The 27,152-nt window shown below is 31.0% G+C and overlaps 1 protein-coding gene across 1 annotated transcript; it reads right to left on the bottom strand.

The window, feature by feature from the left end:
• Nucleotides 1–1,599: 1,599 nt before the first annotated feature.
• On the bottom strand, nt 1,600–5,039 carry LOC107625318 (uncharacterized). The gene is made up of 5 exons (XM_016327933.3): nt 4,193–5,039; nt 3,114–3,991; nt 2,820–3,004; nt 2,173–2,239; nt 1,600–2,090 (listed from the first exon to the last, which is right to left on the bottom strand). Exons 1-5 carry the CDS (start codon nt 4,809–4,811, stop codon nt 2,040–2,042), a joined length of 1,800 nt encoding a protein of 599 aa, XP_016183419.1. The 5' UTR covers nt 4,812–5,039; the 3' UTR covers nt 1,600–2,039.
• Between the last annotated feature and the right edge of the window lie 22,113 nt (nt 5,040–27,152).

Here is a 27,152-nt window from a genome sequence, read left to right as displayed (position 1 = left end):
CAGAAACTAAAATTAAGAACACAAAACAAATTTGTAAAATCTCCAAATCTCAACTATTATATTCAGTTTTGAGAGTGTAACAAATTTTTTCTCTATTTTACCATCAAATTTAATAAAAAATATGTGATCAAATTATCTTTTACTATTAAAAAGATTATTAAAATTCTTAAATGTTATTGTTTAACGGGTTGTCAAATATGCAATAGAAATATTTTTTTTTCAAAGTTAAGAGTGAAACTCGAACTCAAAATCTATAGGTGAGGATGAAAAGATTATGTCATTTGAACTAGATCTGATTGGGCAATATGCAATAGAATTATAGAAGTTTGAAACGTATTTTCTACAAACTTATATCCAAATTATTTCGGTTATTTGAGTTACAACCAAAAATAACCCTTTAATTAAACTAATCTTCCCGCTGTATATTCTTTTACATACCCTGTAAAAGATACCCTTTAAAAGAGCATGAAACGGACGATAAATGGGTATGGTTTTCTTTGATTATTCAAATTCAAATTCAAATTATGTGCAGAATTGCAGAATCATTGAGTCAAAAAAAGATAACCCTCCATGTAATAACTTGTTTTTACATAAAAAGTTAAAAATAAAGAACTGTAGGGGAAAAGAGGAGAACTAAAAGGCACACAAACTTTGGATTAAGCAAGAAAAAGAAAATTGTGATTTGGTAGTGGAAGAATGCGTAGAAAGGGGAGGGTGGGCTTAATCGAATGCTTGAATTCTGGAATGTGAACGAATAGATGGATGGACTGAAAAGAAAGAAAAGTGTAGTGCGGTATCTCAATTAAGTCACCTAAGATTAAGAATTGTTAATAAATTTTCGATTTCACAATTTTACAAACTTATATCCAAATTCTTTTGGATAATTGAGTTTGAATAAAAAATAGTTTAATTAATCTAATTTCGCTGCCATATATTTTTTAATAATTTTTAGTTATTAATTATGCAATATTTAGAAGTATGTAAAGTTAATCAGAATAATTTTTACAATTAATATTGGAGCATGCAAATTAACAATCACAATTATTTGAAACCCTGTAATAGGATATAAACCCTAAGTCTACCCCAAAAAAGTTATGTATAAATATAAACCCTAACTCTGCAAAAGAGCATGAAACAAATGATAAAATGTGATATATGGTTTTATTGTATCACAACAGTGAAATTCAAATTCAAATAATGTGCATAATTGCAAACCCATTGAATCGGAAAAAAAAGTTAATCCACCTCGAAAGAAGGAATTTTTTACAAAAAAAAAAATGTAAAATAAAGAATTAAAGGCGCAACAAAACATGGGTTAGGCAGAAACAAAGAAAACTGGGATTCCGGAAATGAAGAATGCGAAGAAATACGGGATTGGAATGGATGGATGGATGGACTGAAAAGAAAGAAAAATGCTGCAGGTGGGATCTCAATGAATTCACCCAAGGAAAAATGTTAATAACTTCATTTTCACAATTTTTTGGTGACAACGTATAGGAGAGTTGAAAGAAGAAATACCACAATTTTACACTTCTCTGCAAATATTTAGAATTTGGCAATAATAGTGATAAGTATCAAAAGAAGAGAGGGACAAGGAGATGACAGAAAATATAATTTTTGGTGGAAGTCACTAATTTTCCACCTAATCATTTCATTGTGCATTCTATTACAAGGATCAGAAATTGTTAAATTAGGAAGAATTTTCCGTCCATCCTATTAAAGGCGTAAACTTTTCATCTCATCAAACCAATAGCTTTAATAAGGGAGGGAACAATGCCAAGTGATATTTTTCTAATAATTTGATACTATGACAATAAAGGAACTATAAAGTTAACTCCAAAATGATGCACATAGCTTCCTTTCTAAAAGTTTAACACAGGACATTATCTACAGGACATGTAAAGTTTTATCCATCATACCAGCAAAAAGATCATCCCTATTTTGCTCCGTCAAAACAATTTTATCTAGAGCAGTAAATTTAGCATCCTATTCAGCTCCATATCAAAATACTTTTATCTTAGTGCACCAAATTGCCTTCCCTAATTAGCTCGATGATGCTTGAGGTTTCTCCATTTATCCTTCAAATCAACCTTCAAAATAGCCACAATTCAGAAAGCATAAGATTAACAGAAGAAAATATCCACAGTTTTCAAGTGCTTAAAGGGTACTCACATCAGTTCTCTCTTCAAATACATCAATGTGAGTACTAAGGATTAACTTCCAGTTTCCTTCACCATACCTGCATAGGAGAAAAACAGGGTGAATGAGAATATGAATTTCTAATACCTGGAAAATTATTAAGTGTGATACCTATTTTGAAATCTAAGTGATCGCTTGTTTCCGATTCTCTTTTTTTATTCAGGCAGAAAGGACAGCAGTGAGGACTTGTTGCCGGTTGCCTAGGCTGAACAAGTAGAAATGAAAGTTCCTCATGAGCAAGACCCACTGCTGTAGCTCCGCTCACTCGGTCAATTATGTTCTCCCATTAGTTATTCTCTATCCAAACTTTTCTTCATAATTAGTTACATCCAAACATAATCCCCCTCCCCCTCTCTTTCCAAAAACAATCTCCAAAACTTAAAATGAATTTTTTTAATTACTATTTTCAGAAGTTTATCCAAAAGCACTCTAGTTGTACAGCAGTATCATTGCAAGTCATATTATCATATTACAGTAATATATTACAAATGATTCTATTATTCTTGAGAATAGTTTGATAAATTTAAAAATATTTACCCTATGAACTATATCTGTCTAACTATTGTAATGAAAAACGAAATGAAAACTTATGGTTTTACTAGTTTCAAACAAGCACTTACTGATTCACAGCAGACCTCAGTGTTATTTCTTCAAACTCACTCCATCTTTTCTTTTTCCTCCTTATTATTATGTCCTGTGGTTCATATTTTCTCAATGGAGAGATTTTCCATTTCTTGGGGCTAGGCAAATGAAACTTGGTGGCATGATCTGATGCTCCATCCAAACCCTGTTCTGATTCATTACACTGCATGGAAGAATCAATAAATGATACAAGAATGCAACTATGGCAAGGTTCATCATAAATCAAATAAAGAACAACCACTACAAAATAATAATAATTGCAGAATGAGTACCTCTTCAGCAGAAGCAGTTGCAAAACCATGTTGATCACATAAATCTGTATCTGCACCCACATTTCCAGTTGGTGCACCTGCAATCTTATGAATTGGGGCCTCCTTAGTCTGATTTTCATTTGGTGCTTCTTCTGTGATCTGGTTTACAATCAGTGCTTCAGTAGTCTGATTTTCACTTGGGGATTCTTTAGTTTGATTTTCATCCAGTGCTTCTTCTATGATCTGATTTTCAATTGGGGATTCCTCAGTCCGATTTTCATTTGGCACTTCTTCTGTAACCTGATTTTCAATCAGTTCAGTAGTCTGGTTTTCAATTAGGGCTTCCTTAGTTTGATTTTCATCCGATGCTTCTTTTGTTATCTGATTTTCAATCAGTGCTTCAGTAGTCTGATTTTCAATCGGGGCTTCCTCAGTCTGAATTTCACTTGGTGCTTCTTCAGTGATCATATCTTCAATCAGTGCTTCAGAAGTCTGATTTTCAATTAGGGCTTCCTCAGTCTGAATTTCACTTGGTGCTTCTTCAGTGATCATATTTTCAATCAGTGCTTCAGAAATCTGGTTTTCAATTAGGGCTTCCTTAGTTTGATTTTCATTCGATGCTTCTTTTGTTATCTGATTTTCAATTAGGGCTTCCTCGGTCTGAATTTCACTTGGTGCCTCTTCAGTGATCATATTTTCGACCCGTGATTCAGTAGTCTGAATTTCTGATGGAGCTTCCTTAGTTTGATTTTCATTTCGTGCTTCTTCTGTGATCTCATTTTCTTCATTTGGTGGTTCTGTTCTCTGAATACCAAAAGTTGCTTCTGTATCCCAATTTTCTTTCGGTGCTTCTGTAGTTTGTTTTTCAATAGGAAGCTCCTCCACATTCCTATTGTTCACTGCAAATCTCAATATGCAAATGCAATGCATTAGATAAAGGATACATTCATCTTCTTATAAGTTGCAAAAACGGTTTCAGGATTCAAACCGAAGCGAGGAAGCAAGTAATACTTAACATGCCAAAAATACGAAGATATCACAATTTAAAGAAGAAATCAAAGCAAGTGCAAACAGCAAAGGAGCAATGTTCAAATTAAAACCTCTTTGGAGGAAAGCAAGCGCACTAGGTTCCTGTTTATCGCCATCAAGCTCATGGGTTTGACAGTTGTTACCGTATAAATCAGCGAATAATGCTATTTCATCAAAATAAGGAGCCAAGTTTGCTGAGGCTTCAAGCAAATAAAGCTTAAGCTTCCAAATGGCATCTTCCCTACCATTATAGCTTTCCAACCTCTTCAAAACCTTGGGATCCGAAAGCGAAGCCTCAATGTCATCCCTCCACCGCTTCAGCTCCGCCGTGTACAGTCGGCACCCGACGCCCGAGGAGGAGGAGGATTCCATACACGGAATGTGACCACGCCAGATCCCGTTTATGGCGTTTACATATGCAGATTTGTTGGATATGACGTCACGTGAAGAGCACGTGCCAAGGTACTTGAGCGTGCATTCCACAGCGACGGCACAATAGGCAGCGGAGAAGGAAGCGGAAACGGGAGAGCCTAAGCGATAATCGAGTTCTTCGAGAACTTCGAGTTTATGGAGCATGTCTTCATGAATGAGAGCAGTGTGACGTAACTCCTCTATGAGGAGGTTGAGGAGAGAGCCCTTCATGCAGCGGTAAACGTAAATTCGTTTAAGAGCAGTGATTTCGGTTCCCATTTTGCTATCTGAGGGACACAACTCTCTTCTCTTCAGTTACAGTAAAAATGCGCCGGACTCCTGACGGAGTACTGGAAGACAACACAAGCAAACGGGAGGAAAGCAGGACCAAGGTCGGTGAGGACGGGTGAGGGTGGTTTTACGCTTTTACAGCTTTACAGCATAGGAGAAACCTATCGGCTCAATTTTTCTGATGGCGTTTTGGATGATATTTCCAAGTTGATTGATAGAAGAAATTTATAGTAGGGCAAATTACCAAAATAGTTCTAACGTTTAAAATCCCCAATCTAATCTCTTTAATTCAAATAATTATTTGAAATCTATCTATCTACTTAATATACTAAAATTGGGTTTTTCCCCAACTAATAAAAGTGAGGTGTCACTTTTTCGTAAACTCATTTTCTCTCCAAAATAAATGCATTTAATGAATAATGCATAATTATACTAATTTAGGAAAATATCTTTATTATAATTATATATAATCAATATTTAATGCATTATTAAACTACTTATCAATTATTAATCAAAAATATTTTTAATTATTTTAATAAATAATGCATAATTATACTAATTTAGAAAAATATCTTTATTATAATTATATAAAATCAATATTTAATACATTATTAAACTAATTATCAATCGAAAATATTTTTAAACATTTTAATTATATTCATTTTAATTATATTTATATCCTTCTAATTCTTATTCATTATCCAATGATTTTATTAGTGGCAAGTTGTTAACCCATTTATATTGATAATAATAATAATTTTATTAGGATAAATATCAAATTCTATTCCTAATATAAAAATATAAAATTTAATTTCTTCTATTTTTATTTTACCACTATAAAAGACCATGTATGCTAGAAGAAAATATCATTCGTTTACCAATTACTCTTTCATTTGACAACAATTCTTTTTCTTCCTATTAGGCGTCGTTGCAAGAAGGCAACTATCGTGGACATAAACTACCACACTCTCCAACTTTCGTGCTCATCATTCGGAGCTATATAAGATATGTTATCTATGAAGTATTTATAGACCATGGTGTTATCATGTATGCATAAATAAAAAATGTTTCGTATTTAAATTTAAGTCATTTACCTGTTTGTGGTATATTGTAGTGTGAAATTACTTTCAATATGTGTTGTGTAATGATATTATGTTCTAATTTAAGCTTTTACTTTAGAATTGTATTATGATTTTATCTCATCATTTTTTCTTAGATATCAAGTTGACGTATTTTTATTTATTATTATTATTGAAACGGGTGTGATATGAAATGTACCAAAAAAAAACTCTCACATTCAATTTATTTTATTGTAGTTTTCTATCTATTCTATTTATTTTTATTTTCTTCTTATTCATTTTATTTTCTTTTTAAATGTTATATAATTTATTATAATTTATACCAATCTCCTTAATATACTAAAATTGGATTTTTTCTCAACTTATGATGGTGAGGTGTCATTTTCTCGTGAATCCATTTTTCCTCCAAAATGATTGTACTATTTCTCTCTTTTAAATTTATTTTTAAAAATGATCTTTAATTGATATAATTATATTATAATTAGTATTGAATGAATGCATGATACATAATTATACTAATTTAAGATAATCTCTTTATTATAATTATACTAATCTCTTTTAAATTTATTTCAGAAAATTATCTTAATTATAATTATATAACAATATTATACTTAGCATTTAATGAATAATTCATAATTATACTAATTTAGAAAAATATCTCTATTATAAGTATATAAAATCAATAATTAATGCATTATTAACTTAATTGTCAATCAAAAATATTTTTAAATATTTTAATTATATTGATTTTAATTATATTGATATAATTCTACTTATCATTCATTATCCTAAAATTTTATTAGTGACAAGTTATTATCTTAATGGTGACCTATATAATAATAATAATAATAATAATAATAATAATAATAATAATAATAATAATTGTACGAGATGTCTCTGGTACGGTTTGAAGGATGGATCGGGGATCCGCGGGCAAGGCTGGAACCGGATTGCTTGACTGGAGCGATGGGGGGTGGTACCTGCAAAGACACTCCGACGCTCAAGTCAGAATGGATCTGAGAGGTATGAGGTATGAGGAATGAATGAATACCTGGAGGGACCTGGGTCCTCTTATTTATAGGCGATGGTGAATATCTTATCTTATTTTATTTGGCTAAGATAAGAGAGATATTTGGGTTCGAAAGTTGGTTAGAGGCTTAGAAGGGCCGGTTTTTGGGCCTTTGGGTCGAAGCGGGTTGTCCCCGGGTAACCAGGTATGCGGGATCCGTGGGTCGGATCCGTAACAATAATAATAATAATAATAATAATAATAATAAAAAGATAGAAAATTATAATTTAAAGAAATATAAATTGATTATTAATATATTGGTTATTAATAATGATAATTATATGATTAATTTTTAGTAATCATTAAATATATTGAGTAAAATATCGTTTTTGTCCCCAACGTGTGGGGTAAATTCTATTTGTGCCCCTAACATTTAAATCGTCCTATTTGTATCCCTAACGTTTGTAAAAGTGATTCAATGTTATCCTGCCGTCAATTACACATCATGAGCGCTTTAGTTTGAGTTTTAAAAATCTCTTCTTGAAGTTAGAATACAAATGTTTGGGATAGAATCGATGATCTACTCCGAAAAATAGCTCATCAAATGTTGAAACTAATTCCTACAAGATTTATATAATTCACTTTTCTAGTGACATAATTGAATCTAAACACAAATCGTGAGTATAATATTAAAATTAAACACATCCAAGTGAGACCTAATTGAGAATGAATACATCTAAGTGAGAATAATTGAAAAATATAATCTGATTTGTTAGTATAATTCATAGTAGGATAACATTGAATCACTTTTATAAACGTTAAGGGTACAAATAGGACGATTTAAACGTTAGAAACACAAATAGGACTTAACCTAAACGTTGGGACAAAAACAATACTTTACTCAAATATATTTAATATAAATAACCAAGTTTAATTAATTAACAAATGAAAGAAAATATTATTACATGATTGTAGAAGCAACAATAAATATATATATATATATATATATAACCAATTTAATATTAATAATGATAATTATCGTTATTATTAAATAATAATAATAATAATTTTTCCTTTTATTAAAACACTCATCTAATAAATATTTAATAAAAATAAAGGATGAATTTTTTGGTTTGAAGGATAATACAATCAAATATTCTTGAAGATTTTAAAGCTGTGAGTATATATTCTTCCTATATTAGTATACGCATGCATGTTACCTCATTTTTTCCATAAATGGAAAATAACATTTACCTATTAAATTTATTAGTTGCTCAACCGATTCATCTTATTTATTGTAATTGAGATTGATATATAATCATAAAAAATTTTTTTCCTCCATTTACTTTTTTCTCAATATTTTTTATATTTACGGTAAATATTAAATGTAAAAAAAGAAAAAAATAATATTAATTATTATCACTTTTATTTATTTACATTCATAATTAAATTTAATATAATTATAGTAAGTCTCTATAATTATAACAATTTATATCTGTTACATATATAACAATTATATTATATATAATTATATATCTCTTCTTTTATATATACTTAGCAAGTATTTCTATTTATATAATCTACTTAATATATTAAAATTGAGTCTTTTCTCAACTGATGAGAATGAGGTGTGAATTCCTCCTGAATTCATTTTTCCTCCAAAATGAATGCATTTAATGAATAATGCATAATTACACTAATTTAGGAAAATATCTTTATTATAATTATATAAAATTCATATTTAATACATTATTAAACTACTTATCAATTATCAATCGAAAATATTTTTAATAATAATAATAATAATAATAATAATAATAATAATAATAATAATAATAATAATAAGATACTTCTACTTAATATACTAAAATTGTATTTTTTCCTAACTAATTGAAGTGAGGTGTCAATTTTTCATAAATTCATTTTTCTTCTAAAATGAAAGCACTATTCTCTCTTCTAAATTTATTTTAGAAAAATATCTTTATTATATTTATATTACAATTAACATTTAACGAATAATGTATGATTATACTAATTTAGAAAAATATATTTATTATAATTATATAAAATTAATATTTAATACATTATCAACTAATGAAAGCGAGGTGTCAATTTTTCATGAATTTATTTTCTCTCCAAAATGAAAGTACTATTCTCTCTTCTAATTTATTTTAGAAAAATTAAAATTCCATGCTGAATATAGGTGGCAAGTTTAAAAAAAATAAGCAAGTTAATGGAATCAAATCATATTTCTATAACATATATAAGAATGTATATTTTTATTATATAAAAATTGAATTTTTGCACTTCATGATGGGTGTGGCATACTTCTTAGTGTGTTTCTTAATTTATTTTTTATAACTCATTGAATACAATGAGTTACATTGAGTATATATGTTTGATTTATTGAAGAAAGTAGATTACTAAAACCAATTAATAACTATTTTAGAGTTAATATATTTAACACTAGATTAAGAAAAAATAAATAATACATAACATATTATATTTTTATTAATCAAATTATTATAATTTAAATTAATCTTAACAAAATAATTTAAAATTATAATTTCAATCTTATTACGTGCATGACACATATTAATACACTTGTTATTATTATTATTAGATTTCTGAAGCTTGTGAAGAGGATAATTAACATTAGTAAGGAGTAAATTTACTAGAATAAATAACAAAAATTTTGTACATGTATGTTTTGTTTTAAAATAGTAATCAGACAATTTTCGTAATTATTTTCCGTACAATATGGATTATTATTTATTATTTTTTCTTTATTTTTATAAAAATATTTTGTGTATGTGATAAATGTATTATCTTAATATTTTAATTCTATTTATTTAGAAATTAGGTTTTTATCAAAGAGAAGCTTATTTTTTTTATAGCCCAGCAAAATAACAAGCCCAACAAAAAATATACCACTAATTAACATTAAATTACAGTAACTAATTATCATTGAAAAAGACAAAATTGGTCACCTAACTATCACAGAGCCTATGTAATACTCTAACCTTTAGCACGTCATGATCGTACCAAAAGTAAGGAGTTACTAACCTGTTCTCCTTATTTACTATTTAATATTGAGCCTTTAGGTCGATATCACGTTTCAGTTTATAAGAAAATACCAGAAAATTATTTGTAGTAATTAAAATCACACAATTATTAATAATAATAAATGCTATACAAATGAATTTAATATAAAACTCAAATACAATACCTATCCCTCTGGATAAAATAAAACTTAAAGCAACAAGGGCGAGAAAACTCTATAAAAATAACAGGAATCACAAGTAAAACTACTAGTCGTCTGCATCTTCTAACTGAATCTTCGAACCTGTGTCACTGAAAGGGTGGAAGATTTTGGAGTGAGAACAAACCACACGTTCTTAGTAGGGAATGGGAATGCCGTAAAAGTAATGAATTTAATACAAATAATTAACTTTACTCAATAAAACTATTTTGTTAACCCTTTGGAAATACTTTTATTTCTACTTTAGATAAATAATTACTTTTCTTTAGATTTCTAAACTCAAAACAAATTTTAAATATAAAACTAGTCACATTTTCTGTCTCTCAGCCACATATTTATTCCTCAGTCAAATGTCAACTCGTAATCACTTTAATACACTCACAAACAAATAGTGCAAGCAAGAGATTCAATTCAATGTACAAGCAAGTCACAACAAGACAAACAATACAGAGAGCAGATGTGACATTGTTTGGGCCTTAGTGCCAAATGTAAAGTGGGGACACCCACACACTGAGAACTGTTTTCCAGATGTACGCTTATTGATTTGGAAAGTCACACTGATGCGGCCTAGCCGTACGACTAATAACTTTTCAAATAAAACCTCAGTTTTTATAAAATTTTGGTGGCATTTTCTCTAAAATTCTGTTTAAACCACCCTTACGGGTTTCCTATTCCTCAACAATTCTCAAATCAACAAAATTTTTAATAATCAGAAAACAGTCACATTCACAGCAATAATCCATACTCAATAACATTACTATTATTAATATATATATATATATATATATATGAATGGACTGACTATACTTTACTGCATACTCTGAGTGTCTGTCATGCAATAGGACTTGTCCCACTGACAAGAGTTTGAGTTTCAAATGCATGATTGTCTATTGATTAATGCTGTTAGTCAATCGTTGCATCTCTCATGGTATTAAGTTTGGCCAACTTAATACTAATGATTCATGTATATGGAAACACTAATGGATTATCATAGACGAGATAGAAGTAATAGGTAACGTGAATCGTGGGTTTTGGGAATGTTAGAAGTTAAGTTTAGGGGTTAGCTCTGTTTCAACGCATAATCCTTATTCGTGCTAATGTGAATCTCTTCCTTGGTTGTTTGTTGTAAGACTTTTTGTTTCAAACTTCTTTCATCAGATATGGTTTCTTTCACATTTGCAAACTGAACATGCCACACCTTTCTATTTCTTTTCTTCGATACTTTTGAAAATGGAGTTGATATGAATCTTTTCCATCTTATATCAATTTTTGAGGACGAAAATTTTTATAAGGTGGGTAGGATATAATACCCGAATTTTTAAAATTAAATTTTACGCTTTGAATTTAAAAATAAAATTTAATTTAATGATGACTTACTCTATTATTTTAAATTATCTATCAGAAACTATATTAATAGTTACAGTCTAAATTGATTATTATTATTATTATTATTATTATTATTATTATTATTATTATTATTATTATTATTATTATTATTATTATTATTATTATTATTATTTATTTTCCTTTTGGCCGAAGCCTTAAAAGAACTAAAAAGAAAGAAAACCAAAGCATAACTTATATATATATATATATATGTATGAAACTGAAACCGAAACGTGGTTATGTATACATGAAACATGGCATGTATGCATGTATATATGTATATAATACAAATGACACCTAATGAAGCTTTGATAACCACAAAGCTTCAATTAATATTATCAATCCATACTCATCTTCTATTTCCCTTCATTAATCACCAATTGAACTAAAAAGAAAGAGAGAGGCCGAGAGAGTGTCTCTCGAAGAACCGTGACCTTCCATAAGCTTTTAGCTCCGATTTCTTGAGATTCGTAACTCCAATAAAAAATCTAATTTGATAAAAGTGTTCGTATCTTTCTCCTTTACGTGTTGACATTATTTTTGTCCGGTGAAAGTCGACGGTGACGTAGCTCTCCTACCCCTTGAGCTTGGCCAACTGGAGTTCTACGAGGCACGGAGGATTCCGGACGTTTTTCCTTTCAGCAGCTCGGTCAGAAAGTTTCTCCGGAATTTCGAGTATTTCGATTACGTACGAAGATAGAGAATTTATTTTTAAAGATAAACGTTTTTAATTTAGAATGCCTACAAAATTAATTGAATAATTGCAAATATATCTATATATATATTAATAATAATAATAATGTTATTGAGTATGGATTATTGCTGTGAATGTGACTGTTTTCTGATTATTAAGAATTTCGCTGATTTGAGAATTGTTGAGAAAAAGGCTGGTGAATTGTTGAGGAATAGGGAACCCGTAAGGGTGGTTTAGACCGAATTTTAGAGAAAATGCCGCCAAAATTTTATAAAATCTGAGGTTCTATTTGAAAAGTTATTTTAAAAGATTTGGTTTTGGAAAATTAAATTATTTAAAATATATTTAGTTAAGAAAAGATTTACTCTATTTTAAAGTTTGATTTATTATGAAAAATATAATGTTTTAAACCCAATCTTTTAAGGAGAGATTTTGTTTTAAGTAAAGATTTGAGCTCGGTTTATTAAGAAAAGGAATCTCTGTCACAGGAGAGCAGAGAACAAGGATTTAAAGAATATATTAATTAATGAAGCGTCTGCCACAGGAGAGCAGATGTGACATTGTTTGGGCCTTAGTGCCAAATGTAAAGCGGGGACGCCCACACACTGAGAACTGTTTTCCAGATGTACGCTTATTGATTTGGAAAGTCACACTGATGCGGCATAGCCGTACGACTTATAAGCACACTGATGCATCTGGAAAGCCATATCTGGGACTTGTGCCCGGGTAATGTCGGGAGCGGGTAGGCAACCGACACATGAGCTCATGGCCTGCGTTAGGGATAGACATGCATCATGTTGTTTGCACATTTGCATTTGATTGCGCTTGCTTGTTTTATTACTTTGTGATTGTATTGTTTGTCTTGTTGTGACTTGCTTGTGCATTGAATTGAATCTCTTGCTTGCACTATCTGTTTGTGAGTGTATTAAAGTGATTACGAGTTGACTTTTGACTGAGGATTAACTATGTGGCTGAGAGACAGAAAATGTGACTAGTTTTATATTTAAGTTTTGTTTTGAGTTTAGAAATTTAAAGAAAAGTAATTATTTATCTAAAGTAGAAATAAAAGTATTTCCAAAGGGTTAACAAAATAGTTTTACTAAGTAAGTTAATTATTTGTATTAAATTCATTACTTTTACGGCATTCCCATTCCCTACTGAGAACGTGTGGTTTGTTCTCACCCCAAAATCTTCCACCCTTTCAGTGACACAGGTTCGAAGATTCAGTTAGAAGATGCAGACGACTAGTAGATTAACTTGTGATCCCTGTTATTTTTATAGAGTTCCCTCACCCTTGTTGCTTTAAGTTTTATTTTATCCAGAGGGATATGTATTGTATTTGAGTTTTATATTGAATTCATTTGTATAGCATTTACTATTATTAATAATTGTGTGATTTTAATTACTACAAATAATTTTCTGGTATTTTCTTATAAACTGAAACGCGATATCGACCTAAAGGCTCAATATTAAATAGTAAATAAGGAGAACAGGTTAGTAACTCCTTACTTTTGGTACGATCATGACTTTAAACATTATATTTTTCTTAATAAATCAAACTTTAAAATAGAATAAATCTTTTCTTAACTAAATATATTTTAAATAATTTAATTTTCCAAAACCAAATCTTTTAAAATAACTTTTCAAATAAAACCTCAGTTTTTATAAAATTTTGGCGGCATTTTTTCTAAAATTCGGTCTAACCCTTACGGGTTCCCTATTTTAATTTAGAATGCCTACAAAATTAATTGAATAATTACATATATATATATATATATATATATATATATATATATATATATATAATAGTAATGTTATTGAGTATGGATTATTGCTGTGAATGTGACTGTTTTCTGATTATTAAGAATTTTGCTGATTTGAGAATTGTTGAGGAATAGGGAACCCGTAAGGGTGGTTTAAACCGAATTTTAGAGAAAATACCGCCGAAATTTTATAAAATCTGAGGTTTTAATTGAAAAGTTATTTTAAAAGATTTGATTTTGGAAAATTAAATTATTTAAAATATATTTAGTTAAGAAAAGATTTATTCTATTTTAAAGTTTGATTTATTAAGAAAAATATAATGTTTTAAACCCAATCTTTTAAGGAGAGATTTTGTTTTAAGTAAAGATTTGAGTTCGGTTTATTAAGAAAAGGAATCTCTGCCACAGGAGAGCAGAGAACAAGGATTTAAAGAATATATTAATTAATGAAGTGTCTGCCACAGGAGAGCAGATGTGACATTGTTTGGGCCTTAGTGCCAAATGTAAAGTGGGGACGCCCACACACTGAGAACTGTTTTCCAGATGTACGCTTATTGATTTGGAAAGTCACACTGATGCGGCCTAGCCGTACGACTTAAAGTCACACTGATGCGGCCTGGCCGTACGACTTATAAGCACACTGATGCATCTGGAAAATCATATCTGGGACTTGTGCCCGGGTAATGTCGGGAGCGGGTAGGCAACCGACACATGAGCTCATGGCCTGCGTTAGGGATAGACATGCATCATATTGATTGCGCATTTGCATTTGATTGCGCTTGCCTGTTTTATTACTTTGTGATTGTATTGTTTGTCTTGTTGTGACTTGCTTGTACATTGAATTGAATCTCTTGCTTGCACTATTTGTTTGTGAGTGTATTAATGTGATTACGAGTTGACATTTGACTGAGGAATAACTATGTGGCTGAGAGACAGAAAATGTGACTAGTTTTATATTTAAAATTTATTTTGAGTTTAGAAATTTAAAGAAAAATAATTATTTATCTAAAGTAGAAATAAAAGTATTTCCAAAGGGTTAACAAAATAGTTTTTTTGAGTAAAGTTAATTATTTGCGTTAAATTCATTACTTTTACGGCATTCCCATTCCCTACTGAGAACGTGTGGTTTGTTCTCACCCCAAAATCTTCTACCCTTTCAGTGACACAGGTTCGAAGATTCAGTTAGAAGATGCAGACGACTAGTAGTTTTACTTGTGATTCCTGTTATTTTTATAGAGTTCCCTCGCCCTTGTTGCTTTAAGTTTTATTTTATCCAGAGGGATAGGTATTGTATTTGAGTTTTATATTAAATTCATTTGTATAGCATTTATTATTATTAATAATTGTGTGATTTTAATTACTACAAATAATTTTCTGGTATTTTCTTATAAACTGAAACGCGATATCGACCTAAAGGCTCAATATTAAATAGTAAATAAGGAGAACATGTTAGTAACTCCTTACTTTTGGTACGATCATGACGTGCTAAAGGTTAGGGTGTTACAGCCTACTGTTTTAACTGAAAAATTTCAGACACGACAGAAAATATATGTCGCTTAGACAAGATAGACATATAGAATTCACACATGTAGATATTTTTCTTCATCCACACCATAGAACTTCCCTTTAAAAATTTGTTATCATATATTATTGTGATGTAGTTGTAGTAATATTGATATTTGAATGTAAACAAATATATACCGACTAACTTATGATATCATAATATGTACAGGAATATATGATATATTTACGAAGTTTACTAGGTAAATATTAAAAATAAATAAAACTCATAATAGTATCATATATCTTTTAAAATTTATATTTGTTAGTTGGAGTTAAACTTTAAAATGATTCTTGAGATTGACGTCGTGCATTAAAATCGTCCTTGAAATTTCAATTGCACTAATTACGTCCCTGTGATCAACAAAAGTGCACCATATTAGTCCCTGACCCATTTTCCATTAACGACGTGATGACATGTCTTAATGACGTGAACTTTAAGTAACACGTGTCATTCCATGATTTAGCCACATGTAATGATACGATGATGTGGTGACCATGACACGTGGCATGCTGATGTGAATGGTTGTGCCACGTGTCACAATGTTATTTGGCCACATGTCTGTTTGTACCACATGTCGCAATGGTATTCGTCCACGTGTCATTCGTTATGTCATCATTGTAGATACACCAAATTAGTCCCCCACTTTGCATTAAGTGACTCATCTACTTAATATACTAAAACCGGGTTTTCCCCCAGCTAATAAGGGTGACATAGCGATTCCTCGTGAGTCCGTTTTCCCTTCAAAATGCATGAAATTTTCCATCTATTCTAAATTATTTTATAAAAAATATCTCTATTATAATTATATTATAATTAATATTTAATGAATAATATATAATTATACCAATTTAGGAACATATCTTCATTATTATTATATCAAGTCAATATTTAATGCACTATTAAACTACTTTTCAATTATCAATTAAAAATATTTTTAATCATTTTAACAACAACAACAACAACAACAATAATAACAACAACAACAACAACAACAATAATAATAATAATATATGATAATGATATGATAATGGCACCGGTCCTGGTAATCATGATAAGAATATTTGATTCTAATCATAAAATGATCAAATCTTTTAATATTAATAACGCACGTTAATTTTAAATATTTTTAGTTATTTTAATTATATTAATTATAAAAATATTGATATAATTTTAATTCTTATTTATTATTCAATAATAATAATAATAATAATAATAATAATAATAATAATAATAATAATAATAATAATAATAATAATAATAATAATAATAATAATAATAATAATAATAATAATAATAATAATAACATTGAAATTATCACGTGGGTAAAGTAACATCTTAAAATTATAATAATTTATCACTGGTAATCGAAAAAATTATAATAGGGTTACGTAAAATTATTTTTAGCATTAGCATATAATAATTCTACAAGTTATTTTTTTATTGCTTTAACCCGTTATAATTCTATCTTCTTATGATATTTATTTCAAACATTTTTAGTTATTATACTCGTCCATGATAATATATCTCTACCCCCTTTCTATTTCAATATGTGTATATTAGGTATAATATTCTTATTTATTATCCGAGATTTCTCTAATTATGATTGAAGATAATGATTCTAATTATGATATGATAAAATTATATAACTTTAACAAAATTAATATATAATGCAAAATTACTGTATATAATAAAAAATTACCTTAATAATAAATAATTTACATATTTATTTTTGTTTTACTAAAGTCTATATATAGTATTTTTCTGTGGTACATGAATCTAAATTTGAGAGTCAACTCATAATTTTATATTTTTTTATTACTTCATAGAATAAAAATGTATTCTTCGTTTTTTATTGAAGTTGATCCTTTTAAGGTACAATTATATAAAAGTAAATTTTAATTTTATATAAAATAATATAATAGATATAGAGTATAAATAAATTTACTTGACAAATATAATTATTCATAGTGTGATATTTTATTACGATAACATATCTTTGTGCATTGACTCCTTATATATATATATATATATATATATATATATATATATATATATATATATATATATATATATATATTGTTATTTTTTCATTACATGACATATTTATTATTATATTTCAAATTTAGAATTTCTTTAATCTAACATTGCAGTGAAAGAATAGCAAGCAAAAAAAATAAAAAAAAAACATAGAAACATTCTAAACATGATTACTGCTAATCTTTTTTTGTTTAGTTTTTAAATATATTATTTATTTTATTTATTTAGAGTAATAACTAAATTTATTATAACTATAGTAAAATTATCTTTAAACTATTAGTATTATTAGTAAATTTTTAAAATTATTGACATATTATTAGTATATATAATAAGCAGTAAATTTTCTTTCATATTTATTATTTAAAAAATTTATAATTTTCACATAGTCTTTATTCTATTTTTTTTCATACCTAATGATTATTGACTACGATCCCATTAAGTATTAATAGTATCACCTATAGTAGATTATACGAAGAGAAAGTATGAAAAATAAAGATAAGAATTATAAGGCTATAAAAAGTTCCATTCAAGTTTGACAAGAGTAAGACGGTTTACATAGAAATAGTTCTAATAGATGATAAGATTCATTGATTCATTTACTAAATTTTTTCAAGTAATGCTAAGTTCAATTTATAAAATAGAGTTTAATTTTGATGCACTGACAGTGTAAAGCATTTTACATAGTCGTGCAATCACATCCGTTCTTTTGGATGACCATTCACGCGGTCAATGTGAAATGTATTTATTTTTATTGATGTGTCATCACGTAATTGGATACACATGTAAAACTACTTTACACTGTCAGTGCATCAAAATTAAATTCTTATAAATATTTGTAGTTCATATTTTAAGTTAATTTTATAAGTACACCATTTCACAAGTTCATTGTTCAATCAAGAATTATTTGACAAAAATATTTGAGAATGAATTGGTAGAAAGGAAAGTCTATGTCTTCTCAAATTTTGAGATCGAGAAATCAAGCGGAATATATCTTCTGACTGTACACACGTGCAAAATATCTTTTAAGATAGAGTCAGGTATAGTACATTTGGTCGATGATCGTAAAATTCTGGATAATCATTTTAATTTGCTTGCTCATGCTGATATATTGAAACAAACAAATAAACGATTCTACTTATTTGGTACGTAATTAATTTATATTAACCCACACAAAATTATTTTCCTTTAGATTTTAAGTTTTGCCAAAAAATTGTATAATAGCATCATTTTATCGATAACAAAAATTTTAACAGTTTATTTATGAAAATATTTAAAATTGTATTGTAACTTTTTTTTAAAGGTATATCCTTTTATTAATATACTATTGTTAGTTTTATCGTTTAATATAAAATAAATCAGTAAATTCTTTTTATTTTATACACGTTCGAAGTTATAATTTCTTATATTATTCACTCATTTGTCCTTAATTTGGTAATTTTAATTCATTTTTTTGTTCAATTAGATGTTATTAGATTCTTGACTAGAAAAAAAAAACTCATATTATGGTCAAAAATAGAGAGAGGTGACCAGTATATTGCATTGTGATTGATCTTCATGATTTGCAGTATGTAAAATTTTAATATGAATATTTCTTTAGGTTATAATTATGTGTTGTGGTGCAAATTTTTTTTTCTTTATATATTACTACTTACTCCCTTAATTCTCGCTTTCATTCAAAAATGAGAAAAAAAATAAGATGTACACTATGAGATCAATTTACAATCCAATTACTTGATCATCTATGTGATTACCAAGCAACCAAATACATAATTTATTCTCTAATTTATAAAATTTAACAAAGACATTGGTAAACATATTGGTTTCGCATTTATTTATATATTTTATTTATTTATGTTATATTTGTAATTATATTATATCTATTTTTATCAATATATTTTTTTAAAAAATATCGTTAATGTTAGCACATTGTGTATTAAATAAATTAAATGATAGAAACACGTAATTATTTTCTTTTTTCAGTCAAGATTAAGTAAAATACTATAATTTAGACTTACAATATCAACATATTAATAGTAAAATGAAAAAAAATGTAATATTATATCAAAATTTTTTTTTAAATCATAATTGTAATTTATGATTGAAATCATAATTTAAATATTTTAAACGGGATAATTTCATTTAGAGAATTCATAATTCAAATATAATTTTTATACACTTAATAGCTACATTCGAGTTAATACATGTAATACTATATTTAAAAAAACACGAACAATGCACATCATATTATTTATTTATTAATTAAATTATTACAATTCAAATTAATTTTAATAGAATAATTTAAAATTATAATTTCAGTTTTATCACGTGCATGGCACGGGTTATTACACTTGTTTTTAAAATTTTTCAGTGTGTTTTGAAAATTTTTATACTTTTTTAAAGACTATTTTATACTTTATTTTTTAAATTAAATTAAAAAAATTATATTGTCTAATAAAATTAAATATTAAAAATTGTTATATGTGTTTTAAAATTTAGAGACTAAAGCGTTTAACTTTAAAAAGAATTTATCATTTTATAAAAAAATATAACCTTTTTTTATTATTCTTGTTGGCTTTTTTTTTATATTGAAACTGTCTGTGATGTGTCTGATTATGGAGCCATGGGGTGCTATACAATAATGTGGGGCAGCTTTATCTGAACAGTAACATGATAAAATCGAACAGTTCAATTTCTTTATTAAGAAAATTAAGGTCACAAATCGGACGATCCGATTTGTGTGGAGGAAAAATTTTAAAATTTGGCAACTGTAATTGGACCATCCGATTTTAGTAGGAATTAATTTTTTTTATTTCGAAAAATTTAAATCAGACTGTCCGATTTGATAATAAAATAAATTATTTCAACGGACAAACAGAAATCGGTTGGTACAATTTGTTATGTTTATATGTATATATATAGCTGTGTGGCACTTCACGTACCTCTTAATACTGTCTTCGTCAACGCACTATAAACATTCTTTTAAATTTCGAAACTGGTACACGAAATTGTGATCTCAACTGCGCCAACAGCTTGGTACGCACGATCGTAATCTCAACTCTTTTTCACAACTCCGCACAACTAACCAGCAAGTGCACTGAGTCGTCCAAGTAATAAACTTTACGTGAGTAAGGGTCGATCCCACGGAGATTGTCGGCTTGAAGCAAGCTATGGTCATCTTGTAAATCTCAGTCAGGCATATTCAAATGGTTATGGGATTTTGATAATTGAAATATAAATAAAATAAGATAGAGATACTTATGTAATTCATTGGTGGGAATTTCAGATAAGCGTATGGAGATGCTTTGCTCCTTCTAAATCTCTGCTTTTCTACTGGCTTCATTCAATCACTCATACTCCTTTCCATGTCAAGCTGTATGTTGGGGGATCACCATTGTCAATGGCTACCGTCCGTCCTCTCAATGAAAATGGTCCAAATGCGCTGTCACCGCACGACTAATCATCTGTCGGTTCTCGATCATGTTGGAATAGGATCTATTGATCCTTTTGCGTCTGTCACTACTCGAGCAAAGTATGGACTATTATATATTTTTAGAAAGCCCTGGATGTCTACTTTCAACCGCAATTGAGAGCGCACCAATTGGATTTCTGTAGCTCTAGAAAATCCATTTCGAGTGCAGGGAGGTCAGAATCCAATAGCATCTGCAGTCCTTTTTCAGCCTTTGAATCAGATTTTTGCTCAGGTCCCTCAATTTCAGCCAGAAAATACCTGAAATTACAGAAAAATACACAAACTCATAGTAAAGTCTAAAAATGTGATTTTTGCATAAAAACTAATAAAAATATAGTAAAAACTAACTAAATCATACTAAAAACTACCTAAAAACAATGCCAAAAAGCGTATAAATTATCCGCTCATCACAACACCAAACTTAAATTGTTGCTTGTCCCCAAGCAACTGAAAATCAAATAGGATAAAAAGAAGAGAATATACTATAAATTCTAAAATATCAATGAAACTTAGCTCCAATTAGATGAGCGGGACTAGTAGCTTTTTGCCTCTGAACAGTTTTGGCATCTCACTTTATCCTTTGAAGTTCAGAATGATTGGCATCTATAAGAACTCAGAATTTAGATAGTGTTATTGATTCTCCTAGTTCAGTATGTTGATTCTTGAACACAACTACTTTATGAGTCTTGGCCGTGGCCCTAAGCACTTTATTTTCCAATATTACCACCGGATACATAAATGCCATAGACATATAACTGGGTGAACATTTTCAGATTGTGACCCAACTTTGCTAGAGTCCCCAATTAGAGGTGTCCAGGGTTCTTAAACACACTCTTTTTGCTTTGGATCACGACTTTAACCGCTCAGTCTCAAGCTTTTCACTTGACACCTTCACACCACAAGCACATGGTTAGGGACAGCTTGGTTTAGCCGCTTAGGCCAGGATTTTATTCCTTTGGGCCCTCCTATCCATTAATACTCAAAGCCTTGGATCCTTTTTACCCTTGCCTTTTAGTTTAAAGGGTTACTGGCTTTTTGCTCTTGCCTTTTGGTTTAAAGAGCTCTTGCCTTTTTCTGCTTGCTTTTTCTTTTTCTTTCTTTTTTTTTTCTTTTATTTTTGCCATTTTTTTTCGCAAGCCTTGTTTTTCACTGCTTTTTCTTGCTTCAAGAATCAAGTTTATGATTTTTCAGATTATCAAATAACATTTCTCCTTTTTCATCATTCTTTCAAGAGCCAACAATTTTAACATTCATAAACAACAAATTCAAAAATATTCACTGTTCAAGTATTCATTCAGAAAACAAAAAGTATTGTCACCACATCAAAATAATTAAACTAATTTCAAGGATGAATTCGAAATCATGTACTTCTTGTTCTTTTGTAATTAAAACATTTTTCATTTAAGAAAGGTGATGGATTCATAGGACATTCATAGCTTTAAGGCATAGACACTAAGATACTAATGATCATGTAATAAAGACACAAATATAGATAAAACATAAAGCATAGTAAACGAAAAACATAAATAGACAAGGAGATTAAGGAACGGGTCCACCTTAGTGAGGGTGGCGTCTTCTTCCTCTTGAAGAACCAATGGTACTCTTGAGCTCCTCTATGTCTCTTCCTTGCCTTTGTTGCTCTTCCCTCATGGCTCTTTGGTCTTCTCTAATTTCATGAAGGAGGATGGAATGCTCTTGGTGCTCCACCCTTAGTTGTCCCATGTTGGAACTTAATTCTCCTAGGGAGGTGTTGATTTGCTCCCAATAGTTTTGTGGAGGAAAATGCATCCCTTGAGGCATCTCAGGGATTTCATGATGAGGAATTTTCTCATGCTCTTGTTGAGGTCCATGAGTGGGCTCTCTTGTTTGCTCCATCCTTTTCTTAGTGATGGGCTTGTCCTCATCAATGAAGGTGTCTTCCTCTATGTCAATTCTTACTGAATTGCAAAGGTGACAAATGAGGTGAGGAAAGGCTAACCTTACCAAAGTGGAAGACTTGTCAGCCACCTTGTAGAGTTCTTGAGGTATAATCTCATGAACTTCCACTTCCTCCCCAATCATGATACTATGGATCATGATGGCCCGATCTACAGTTACTTCAGATCGGTTGCTAGTAGGAATGATAGAGCGTTGGATGAACTCCAACCATCCTCTAGCTACAGGCTTAAGGTCCGGTCTTCTTAATTGAACCGGGTTGCCTCTTGAGTCTCTTTTCATTGAGCTCCTTCCACACATATGTCCATGAGGACTTGGTCTAACCTTTGATCAAAGTTGACCCTTCTAGTGTAGGTGCGTGCGTTTTCTTGCATCATTGGCAAGTTGAACGCCAACCTTACATTTTCCGGACTAAAATCTAAGTATTTTCCCCGAACCATTGTAAGCCAATTCTTTGGATTCGGGTTCATACTTTGATCATGGTTCCTAGTGATCCATGCGTTTGCATAGAACTCTTGAACCATTAAGATCTTGACTTGTTGAATAGGATTTGAGAGAACTTCCCATCCTCTTCTTCTAATCTCTTGTCGGATCTCGGGATATTCGCCCTTTTTGAGCTTAAAAGGGACCTCAGGGATCACCTTCTTCTTGGCCACAACTTCATAGAAGTGGTCTTGATGGACCTTTGAGATGAATCTTTCCATCTCCCATGACTCAGAGGTGGTAGCAATTGCCTTCCCTTTTCTCTTTCTTGAGGTTTCTCTGGCCTTAGGTGCCCTTAATGGTTATGGAAAAACAAAAAGCAATGCTCTTACCACACCAAACTTAAAAGGTTTGCTCGTCCTCGAGCAAAAGAAGAAAGAAAGTAGTAGTAAAAGAAGAAAATGGAGGAGATGGAGGGAGATATGTAGTCCGGCCAAGGGGTAGAAGTAGTGGTTGTAATGTGTGAAAATGAAGGAGCGGTGAGGGATTTATATAGGGGTGGGGGAGGGTTAGGTTTCGTGTATTAGGGTTGGGTTTGGGAGGGAAAGGATTTTGAATTTGGAGGTAGGTGGGATTTTTGGGAAAGAGTGGATGGATGTGATTGGTGAAGGGTATTTGGGAAAGAGTGTTATGAAAAAGGTGGGAGAAAGAGAGAGAGAAAGAGAGAGGTGGGGTAGGTGGGGATCCTGTGGGGCCCACAGATCCTGAGGGGTCAAGGACTTATCATCCCTGCTCCATTTAGGCGTGTAAACGCCCTTCAAGTGCAATCCTGGCATTTAACGCCAGACTGCTGCTTGTTTCTGGCGTTAAACGCCAGCTTTTCTCCCTTTCTTGGCGTTTAACGCCAACTTGGTGCCTGTTTCTGGCGTTAAACGCCAGTCTGGTGCTTGCTTTTGGCGTTAAATGCCAGCTTGATGCTTCTTTCTGGCGTTAAACGCCAGTCTGATGCTTCTTATTGGCGTTTAAATGCCAGTAAGCTTATCCTCCAGGGTGTGCTATTTTTAATGCTGTTTTTCATTCTGTTTTTGATTTTTCAGTTGTTTTTGTGGCTTCACGTGATCATCAACCTACAGAAAACATAAAATAACAATTGAAAATAAATAGATATAATTAAATAACATTGGGTTGCCTCCCAACAAGCGCTTCTTTAATGTCAATAGATTGACAGTGAGCTCTCATGGAGCCTCACAGATAATCAGAGCAGGGTTGGGGCCTCTCAATACCAAACTTAGAGTTTGAATGTGGGGGGTTTTGTGTGACTCTGTATTGAGAGAAGCTTTTCATGCTTCCTCTCCATGGTTACAGAAGGAGAACCTTGAGTCTTAAATACAAGGTAGTCCTCATTTAACTGAATGACCAACTCTCCTCTGTCAACATCAATCATAGCTTTTGCTGTGGCTAGGGGTGTTCGCGGTGCGGTTTGGTTCGGTTTTTTAGAGAAAAGTCATCCGATCGAATCGTTTAATTAATATGCAGTTCGGTTTGGTTCGGTTTTTTTATCGAGACTATCCGAACCAAACCAAACCAATTAAATTCGGTTTGGTTTGGTTCGGTTTGTTCGGTTTTTCAATCAAGGTAGGTTTTCAAGATTACACATCTTCCAGCAGTCACATAATTCTTGGACAGAGCATCTCCTAAGCTTTTCAAGTTCTACCTGATTAATAAAGCCACAAATTTACAACACGGAAAGCAGTCAATTGCAAGATTCTGACCACTGTTTATGCATCCTGCAGCTGCTTATACCATCTCAAAATAATTACCTCGCTTCGTTCCATTAATGAAAGATACTTGATCACAACATTATGCTAACAGTAGTGACAGTGATAGTTCTTAACATGCTCACCAATAATGAACAAATACATTGAACAATCAGAAGCAATTTTCCTAAACAAATACATTGAATAGTGAACCACAGAACCAATTTTTCTAAACAAATACATTGAACAATCAGAAGCAATTTCCCTAATCAAATAAATATACACATTCATAAGCTAAAACCCCCAAATACAACAATTAGAACCTAGAAACCTAACAATAAAAAACACACCTCCTTTAACAATCAGAGCCTATAACCCTAACAATTAGAAATAATACACATTCATAAGCTAAAACCCCCAAATACAACAAACTGCATAAACAAATACAACAATCAACAATAATTAGCAATTTCAAAATACACTGAACATAGAACATAAATTATTCAAACAGTAGTAGAAATTCAAACAAATCCAGCCGGTTGCGACATTCATGACTATCTGAGATACCATGAGAGCCGGCCAGAGCTGCAGATAAACCAGGAGATAGAGATGGAGTTTGAGGGTATATGCATTAAAAATCAAAATTGGAAACAAAGAATAATATAAAAGTTTAACAGAAGCAGTAGAACAACAAAATAAAATAGGTTCAATAAATAATCAATAACATTTCCAAAAAATCAACAATAAATACTCAATAGGGAATAATAATCAATAAAAAACAAATCAACAATAAAAGAGGTTTAACACCAAGTCCCATAACTGCATAATTATAACAGATTTTGAAAATACAATAAAAAATCAGAACCCTAAACACAGAATTTGAATGACAGAATCATCAAAATAGAAATAAAAATTCAGAATCATAAATACAAGTTGAAACCCAAAATTATCAGAATTAAAAAAATCCTACTAAAGAAGACGGAGATGCTGGACAGGGAGACACGGTGGGTCAGCCGCTGCTACGGAGGGGACGAGACTAGACTGAGAAGAACGACGACACTCCTGGACTGGACTGGACTGAGACGTATGGCAGAGTAGTGGAGGATGATTACGACGCTACAATCAGCAACCTGTGAAGTCGAAGACACCACTGCAATATCGGAGACGGCGCTGTGCAGGGGAAAGGGAGAGGAGCTCTGGGGTCTGGGCTCGCTCTCTAACTGAGGGTTAGTGTGCGACGACGAGAAGGAAGCGCAACGAGGAAGGGAGGGAGAGAAAGGACCACGCCGAGAAGAGGGAGCGCGATGCGGAAGGGCCGCCGTGAGTCGTGACGGTGCTGTCCGGCGAGTCAGATGCAGAGAGGAGGATGGGAGGAGGAGTTTTGGTGCTGTGGAGTGGTCGAGTGGAGAGAGTGGCGCTGTGGCGGCTAGCTAGGTTATTTGCTTGGGGGAGGAGGCTTTAAATATTAGGGTTTTTAAGTGAACCGGTTCGGTTCGGTTCGATTAGGGTATTCACTGAAAGAACCGAAAATCGAACCAAACCGCAGAAAAAACTGCAAATTATTATTTTTTCGGTTTTTTTGGTTTGTTCGATTTTCGGTTTTTTGGTTCGGTTGGTCGGTTTTGTTTGGTTTGGATCGGTTTTGAACACCCCTAGCTGTGGCTAGGAAGGGTCTGCCAAGGATGATGGATTCATCCTCATCCTTCCCAGTGTCTAGGATTATGAAGTCAGCAGGGATGTAAAGGCCTTCAACCTTCACTAGCACGTCCTCTACTAGTCCATAAGCCTGTTTCATTGATTTGTCTGCCATCTCTAGGGAGATTCTTGCAGCTTGTACCTCAAAGATTTCCAGTTTCTCCATTACAGAGAGGGGCATGAGGTTTATCCCTGACCCCAAGTCACACAGAGCCTTTTCAAAGGTCATGGTGCCTATGGTACAAGGTATGAAGAA

The sequence above is a fragment of the Arachis ipaensis genome, chromosome B2 (genome assembly GCF_059453495.1).
Source record: "Arachis ipaensis isolate K30076 ecotype BB chromosome B2, ASM5945349v1, whole genome shotgun sequence".
In the NCBI taxonomy this organism is placed as follows: Eukaryota; Viridiplantae; Streptophyta; class Magnoliopsida; order Fabales; family Fabaceae; genus Arachis; species Arachis ipaensis.
This window is presented reverse-complemented; position numbering and strand designations above follow the sequence as displayed.

Coding starts and splice junctions, on each gene's coding strand:
- LOC107625318 (XM_016327933.3), bottom strand. CDS start 4,811: ATGGGAACCGAAATCACTGCTCTTAAACGAATTTACGTTTACCGCTGC. Junction 3,005..3,113: donor CAACTGCTTCTGCTGAAGAG/GTACTCATTCTG, acceptor TCTTCCATGCAG/TGTAATGAATCAGAACAGGG. Junction 2,240..2,819: donor CTGAGGTCTGCTGTGAATCA/GTAAGTGCTTGT, acceptor TCTCCTATGCAG/GTATGGTGAAGGAAACTGGA.